At 55.3% G+C, this 7,908-nt stretch overlaps 1 protein-coding gene across 1 annotated transcript; it reads left to right on the top strand.

The window, feature by feature from the left end:
- Window positions 1-6,524: 6,524 nt before the first annotated feature.
- On the top strand, window positions 6,525-7,538 carry LOC112893713. The gene is made up of 2 exons (XM_025961175.1): window positions 6,525-6,904; window positions 7,163-7,538. The coding sequence occupies exons 1-2, from the start codon at window positions 6,742-6,744 to the stop codon at window positions 7,288-7,290; spliced, it is 291 nt and encodes a 96-aa protein (XP_025816960.1). The 5' UTR covers window positions 6,525-6,741; the 3' UTR covers window positions 7,291-7,538.
- Window positions 7,539-7,908: the final 370 nt, after the last annotated feature.

The raw sequence follows: 7,908 nt of genomic DNA, 5'->3' as shown, positions 1-7,908 counted from the left end.
TTCTGGTATAAAATGTATGCTATATTGGATATGTTAAATATCCGTAGGACATACAATTGTTTAAACACATAGGTGTACTAGATGGTTAAAATTTTCTTTAATTTTTTATTGTTGCTATGGACAATGTATATATGCCTGCTGTGGATGCATATATGGTTACCTAGTGCCTTGAGCAGGCTTTGAATCTGTCATCCCTGTGTCTAACTCAATAAGTATATGAAACATACCATACTTCCAACACCTTTCGTGCCAGGTGTCGCGAGGCTTGCAACCTAGCATTGCATAGTTGCAAACTGCAATCTACCACCTAACCCCATCGAAAATGGTCACTAAGCCTCGCATGCACATGTCTCTTTCTCTTTTATTATCAAAGTGATTGAAAAAAAGGACAACACCCCATTACACCACAGTATCGTGTGAAACAAGGCAATGGTAGTCATACGAGCTTCAAAATTCCTTGAAACTACCGAATTAATGACATAAAATCTAGACATATGCATGCCATTTTTATCAAAAAGTTTTTTTGTTATAGCTAAACGTACAGAAATGCAAATTTAATGGAAAATGAGGACACATCACAGATCGATGTTCCACCAATATATATCTCACATAAGAGGATGAGGATCCAAACAGTAGTGATATAATAATAAGTCATGCCAATACCAATTTTTCACAAATGTCAAGGGCAACAAAGGCATATTGTGTTGTTATAATTTGTTTAGCCTTGTAAAGCTCCTAACCTAGACAACATATTCAGTACTTCCTCCACTTGAAATTACAAGACTTTTTTCGTTTAGACAGGACAAGCCTTTGACCAATCATTATTCTACTAACATATAATTCTAGGACACCAAAATGACATCATAGATTCATGTATTACTATAATTTTATAGTATAAATAAACGCTACTGTAGTAACTATAGGCCAGCATCTCATCAAAATACGCCTAGTAAAAGAACTGAGGGTATGGATAAATTTAGTGCGAGCCCTAAGTGGGTTAGTTATAGAAAAAAACAATGAGTTAGTTTAACCAACTATTTTGATGGGCTGATTTACCACCCTAGACCCTAGTAGGTTCGATGAACATTAAAAAAAAAGGAAGCAGGCAAGCAGCCTCGAGCCTTTGACAAGCCTATAAGCAAACCCTTAAGCCGAATCAAACACAGCCGCCGAGTTTGCATACCATGGCCCTCCCATGCTCCTTGTCGGTGGCAACGGTCATCTGCCTACGTGTTCGCCTAGCTAGCTAGCCCGGGTGAAGCCACTTCAACACCTACTTCAGTTTCGGTGCGGGGCTGGCAGCCAGTCTCATCTGTCATCTGACCCGATGCATGGTAGCCATCACGCCAAGCATGCAAATGGTCGCCATCCACCAGTAGCACGCGCAGCACTCGTCGTACCATCTCCCGCGGTCGTCGATAGCTGGCTGCACGGCGGCGATCGGAATTCATGGCGCGCGTTTGACGAGCAAGCGAGGTGCTGCATGGCGCTGCTGCTGCCTGCTGCAAACCAACGTACGCCAGGAATATAGTATAGCCCCTCTCGTGTTGACTCTTGACTGGCCCGACCGATCCGTGACCGTGAACTCATCATCAATCACGGACACCAGCTCGCCCGATCCGCAGACGCGTCGTCTCCCACATGCGCCCTCTGCCATCCTCGCCCCGCCATTCCCGGCCGGACGGACAGCGGGGCGCCACGCCCGGCCGCGGCGGCGCGTCCGGACGCCGAAGCGATATTTCAGCCGGGGTCACGGCTGGCGTCGTGTCGAGCCCCGCTTCGCTCGGGCGCACGAGCGAGCGCGTGGGTCGCGGGTCCCCCCTTGAGCTGAGGCCTTGACGACGGGGGTGACCCAGTAGCAGCTTTTGCGCCGCGCCGCGCGCGTGTGCGTGTGGCGTTCTGGCGCAGGAGGCGGGATGATGATGGAAAAGAAAGCGGAGCAGCGAGCACGGGGGATCCGGCCCATGGTCATGCCCGTCCTCGCCGGTTCCCTCGCTTTCGTCCGGCTTCCTCACCGGCGGTCACGTGCCGACGCGGACGCGGGGTGGGGGTGAGGCGGTGGCGTGCGGCGCGGGGCCGGGCCGCCGTGACCCGTGGGGTGGAAGTGGAAGTGGAAGGCGTGCGGGCGCGGTCTCCGGTTGCGTCGGGTGGAACTGTCGGTGCGACCTGAGGTGGAAAGGGTGGACGCGCTGCCGCTGCGTGCCCCCGTCCCGGGCCCCGGGGGTGTGGGCGCGAGCCGAGCGGCCGAGGGCACGCCCCACGTGCGCCCCGTGGCCTTCCCTTTGATCCTTTATTCCCTTTTCCCTTTGGACGAGCGGACGGGGGGCACCGTGGCGGCAGATGGTGCGCGCCGACCGATTCGCCGCTCACCGGGCAATCTCGCGATTGGGAGGATATTTGGAAGGGCCGAATATGATATTGGTCTCAACTGAAAGTGAAACCCGGCCTGACTTGGCCTTTTGAATTTTTTATGGCTCGGCTGCTGGGAGCCGGGAGCCTGGGACCCACGCGAGAACCATGATGGTTGATGATTCTCTCCACTCTCCAGTGACCGACCACCTTCGCCGCCGGTGTCCGGTGACCACCGAACAAACAGCCTGGCCTGCAAGTCGCGGGGTCCTTTTTGAACACCAACCGTTGGATCGCAATCGCATAGACGGACCGACCACCTGCTGGGGTTGCCAACTCTAACGTGTACCGCCTCCCCTCATCTTAAACTAAGGATTAAGGAATGATACGGAGCGTCGAGTACGTACGGTACTTGAGCGTACCTCGTCTTTGAAGCGAGCCAGCAACGACAGGCCTCTGGCTCCGACGGTACTGGTAAGGTCTTCTGCATAATTGCATTGCGTTGCAGCGGCTCCAATCATGTAATCGCGACGGGGCGTAGGAGGGCCCGGGACCCTCGTGACTCTCGTGAGGATCGGAGACACCCGTGTTCAAGCTGGCATTCATTCCGTTCAACGCCCCGGCGGGATGCCACCTCGCCAGCGCCAACTGCCAGGGCCATATGCTCGGCTCGGTTGCCCCTGCTTGCTGCTGCCACTTTTTGTTGCGGAACAATGAGCCGCCACCATGAGTTCGTGACCGCGATGCATCAGCTCTTGGTTAGTAAAATCCTAGCTGACTAGGCATGCCACCGGATAGGGGCGGAGCTACATTGAAGCTCCTAGGTGCGGCCGCATCCGAAAAAATTCCACAATCCCTTGTTAGCTTTAAATTTTTACCATATTTGCTTCAAATTTGCTATGAAGTGCTACACCTCCCTCTATTTCTCTCTAGCTCCGCCCCTGCCACCGGTTGTCTCGTGCTGTTGGCTTGTTGGCATCGAACGTCGAGCAAACAGTGCACGCGCACCATGTGCCCATGCATCTTTCTTTCTTTCTTTTTTTGAACGAACGGCTCCATGCATCTTGGACTGAATTTGATCACCTGATAGCTGGTCTTGATCCTGCTGCCTCGTAACCCCATAGGCATTTGATCTGCCTATCTATTTGCAAATCGCAGCATCAGTTGGTTTCGTCTTGCGAATTGGCGTCGCGGCCGGTAGGTAACCAGCGCGATGCTTCCCAACAAACGCGGCTAGTAATTTCCTGCCTGGACTTGTTTGGATAGCGAAGATTGGGATCCGAACGTCTGGGTTCCGTAGCTGTATATCAACCTACCTACTATTCAGAAACCAGAGCATCGAGACTGAAGTGATGGAACGCCTTCGTCAAAGAAGGCAGCATCAGCAACGGGGGGCCCTATCCCGGATCAAAACGTGTCCGGTGGATTCCGAGATCCCCGTCGGCGCGTCGCGCGTGCGGTACCATCCACGGGACAACTTGCCGCAATGGCGGGGCCTCGCGCAAAGCTGGCCGCAACAGGACTCCCCACCTCCCCTGTTCGCGCGGCAGCAGCTGTGCGAGCTTTTTTCAAAAAAGGGTTTAAAAAAATTAAATTCGAAAAAGGGGTGCTAATTTGGAAAATTTCTAAAAATGGGTACCTCCTGCCCGATCAACGGGCGGGAGGCGTGGGGCCGGAGACCTCCCGCCCATCCAACGGGCGGGAGGTGCTAAATTTTTTTCTAAGCCCCTCCTGAGGGCCTCTTCGCAAATAATTTTTTTTTCTTATTCGCAAAGAGATCCCTGACGCGGCCGCGGGGGCATCCCGCCCGCCCAATGGGCGGGAGGTTGGGGACCGTACAGTGCGGAGGGGCATCCCGCCCATTGGGCGGGCGGGAGGTCCCCCCAAAAATTCAAATTAATAGTTTGTTCTACCGGGTAGTGTCAGTGTTTGTTCTACCAGGTAGTGTCAGTGGCAAACAATTATTTTTAGTGCCAAGAAGAAACCTGAGTGCCTGGGCACGATGTGAAGTTTGCCGTAGAACTGCTTGTGCACTCCACATCCCTCCATGAGTGGAGGCGGGGTGCAGACATACGTGGACGTGGACGGCTTGTCAGGATCGTATGACAGGGACGGGTGGTCGGGCAGCATCGCGGAGATCACCTAGAGCTGACCGTGCGAAATGTTCTCGAGAACGGGTACCAAGGCTGGGGCGGCCGGAGCACCGTCGGCACCGGACGCCGCGCGCTCCGCGTCGACGATAGCAAGCACCGAGGGGTGAGGCCGGCCGACGGCGTGGTCGTCTGCACCTCCCGCCCGCCCAACGGGCGGGATGTCTTCGGGAGGGGTCTCTTCGTAAATAAAAAAAATTTATTGACGAAGAGATCCTCGCGAGGGGACTGGAAAAATATTTGGCACCTACCGCCCGTCCAACGGGCGGGAGGTATCCGGCCCCACGTCTCCCGCCCGTTGATCGGGCGGGAGGTACCCATTTTTGCAAATTTTTCAAATGGGCACCCCTTTTTCGAATTTAATTTTTATTTTAACCCCTTTTTTTTAAAAATTCGCAGCTGTGCCACCGTGCGCACAGCGGTGACGCGATCCGTGGGCCGGGCCGTGCGATAGCTTAAGACCCACCAGCCTGTTTGGAGACCACGGGGGCCATGGGAATGGGATGGCCGTCGGCCGGCCGGCCGCCTGTTCTCGTGCGGTCCCGGACGCCGCCGCGGCGGGAGTCCCATCTCCCATGCGTAACGCCGCGGGGGGATTTTGCCGGCCACCTGCTTGATCCACGTGTTTTTTGCCCGGCGCAACGGTGGCTGCTGCGCTGGGGGCTTCGTCTCTGTCTTGGGCGCGTGTGAGCCCAGTTCGGCAAGAAAGACGGTGTTGGGCGAATTCAGCACGAGTCGTACACTCGTGGCTCGTAGTACCGCGCGGTCTACGCTGGGAGTTATTGCAGGGTGAAATTGGAGTATTGGACCAGCGGTCAGGTGCTGCGTGCCGGCATGTGTGCGTGGTCGGTCATGCGGCTCGATCCGTTTATTGGGCCCTTCTTAGCTGGGACATGCGGCCCAGCACGGTCCAGCTAGCGAGCAGCGCGCAGGGAGGCAGAGACCCCTGGGCTGGGCTGGGCTGGGCTTGTGACATCGTTGCTGTCTGTGGTGGTGGCTTTCGATCGGAAGGCGCATGCCATCATGACTCGTGAACGAGTGAGTTTCTCCAAGTAACGAGTTGAAGCGATTCAGCATGGAAAGCCAGAACATTAATCAGCATGCAGGAGCGTGGCCGTACATCATCAGCACGCGGAGAGAGCAGCGACACAGGAACTGGATTGAAGGTCGCTGCACCTCACGCCCTCACCTGCACGGCGGTTGCACTTTGGCGCCAATATTTAAACTCCGGGGTCAACGCGAGCACGAGGTCGCCGCAGATGGGAGCCATGCGCCCATGCGCATGCAGTGACGCAACAGCGCCCCCCCCCCCCCCCCCCCCCCCCCCCCCCCGCGGGGCAGGGCCTGAGGGCCAGGTACGATGGATCATGGACGTAGTGCATGCACACGTCCACCTCACGGCTCACGTTATTACGGGACACGACAGCATGCATCACCATCCCAGCCCCAGGTCGATCCCGAATAGAATCCGCAATTCCGCATGGTAGATCGAGAGATCTCATGATCTCGCACAGCTTGCTTCTTCTTCTCGTTTTTTTTTTGATAGCAAGCACGGCTTGGTTGAATCAATGCAGAACGCGATCAGGCAGGCTCTCCCCGTGCCTTGCTCGCTCCGCCGGTGCGGTCCATCATCGGCTTGCTAACCTTTCGACGGTGCACAGTGAATGCACGCAGAAATCATAGGTTAACTAACCATTTCCCTTTTCACCAGAAAAAAAAAAATCACTGGTCAACCTTTGAAACGGGCATCAGAGGCTAGGGAATCTTTCGATCTTTCCGCAGGCACCCACGTATACGTGACGTGGGCTACCAATCATCGTGACGCCTGCTTCGATGGGCTGTCCCCTTCTTGCAGTCTAGGTCGCCGCCCGGGGTCCGACTCTTGTGCCTTGACCAGCCACAGCCAGCGTGCGATGTGGATGTGTGATGTGATCGATCGCTTCCACCATCAGTTTACAGTAGTAGCCTCCCGGCCAAGCAGGCAACCCCAGGCCCCGGTCCGCGGGCTCCGGCGCGGCCCAAGCCCAACCCCTTCTCCAAGCTAGTAGCCTCACCTGTCCCGGCACGCGCGCGCGTGTATAAAGCGTCATCCCGCTCGAGCGGACACGTCTCTTCCAGGTTCCAACAACTCACTGGCCACTACCCTCCCTGCAGCCGTCGTCATTGCCTGCGGGGAGCTAGCAGGAGAACGACGAACCGAAGCTCTGGGTCGGCTCAACAACAGCAGGGCGCGCGCGGAGCCATGCTTGGGAGGGCGGCGAGAGGAGGGCCGTCGTCGACGGCCACCAAGCCGCCGCCCCACGCGGAGGGCGCCGCCGTCCGCAGGACCGGCGGCAGCACCGTCGTCGCGGACGTCGCGGACGCCGGGCAGGAGGTCACCGTCTCCCAGTTCGTCGCGCAGCTAGGTTCGTACACATACACAACCCGATCGAGACATCGAGACCACATCCCTCGCTCTTTGATTTGTAGCTACGATCACATGAGTGGCCACCGGCCACTGATTTGCTAGCTTGAAGCCTATCAGGGAGCCCATTTCAGTGTGTTCGTGGTTACCGATCGACAAGCGACAACAGCTCCCTGATCGAGGCTGTTAGGCCGTGAAAAATGGATGCAGAAAATCGATTGACAAGCGGCAGCTCCCCTAATCGTTGTGTATTTGGCAGATGAGGCGGCGCGGCGGAGGCTGGACAGCATGCACCGGAGGCTGAGGTTGCTGGAGCAGCAGATGGAGACGCTGGAGGCCGAGGTCGGCAAAGCCAGCAGCACCAGCACCATGGGCACCTACGCCTAGCTAGTTCATCTAGCTGCTGGCGGCCTGCGCCAGATCGATCCTCCTCTTTTTAATTTCGTAACACTTTCTCATGTACATGGACGATTAGCCTTTAGCAGTACTATAGTATTAAATCCATGGTGCTTTCCTGAAACTTATGGCCACAATTTTGGGGGCGGGCTGAACTTACTATTAAATCCCATGGCGTCGTGGTCTTGAATCTTCAGGCGATTTGGAAAAGTATGGCAGTTCGTTTGCCTTGTCACTCTCATCACCTGTGTGGAAATCAGGAAGGGGATGCCGTTCCAAGCATGCATGCTGGACTTCTGACTTCTAGAGGAATAACGCTAGTAACAGACGAAGTCAGTTGACTAGGATTATTCAGAGTTCAGACAGGATCGACTGGCTGGGCTTTGCGTTCCCCAGTCCCCCTTGGCCCCTTGAATCTTCCCAACAGTAGCTTTGTCAGATAGATGGAGACCAGCGCAAACTCGTAAATACAATTGAGTCCTGGTAATGTCCAGAACAACCCCAGGAGGTCAGGTTGGCGTTTCAGAACTTGCACAGAAAGATTCCATACAAGCTCTAAGCAACTCGGCACCAGTACCCACAAAGTAAGTAAAACAAGATGAAGTTTAT

The sequence above is a fragment of the Panicum hallii genome, chromosome 5, assembly GCF_002211085.1.
Source record: "Panicum hallii strain FIL2 chromosome 5, PHallii_v3.1, whole genome shotgun sequence".
Lineage (NCBI taxonomy): Eukaryota > Viridiplantae > Streptophyta > Magnoliopsida > Poales > Poaceae > Panicum > Panicum hallii.
The sequence above is the reverse complement of the archived record's forward strand: the minus strand, read 5'-3'. Positions and strand labels throughout refer to the sequence as shown.

Coding starts and splice junctions, on each gene's coding strand:
- LOC112893713 (XM_025961175.1), top strand. CDS start 6,742: ATGCTTGGGAGGGCGGCGAGAGGAGGGCCGTCGTCGACGGCCACCAAG. Junction 6,905..7,162: donor CCAGTTCGTCGCGCAGCTAG/GTTCGTACACAT, acceptor TGTATTTGGCAG/ATGAGGCGGCGCGGCGGAGG.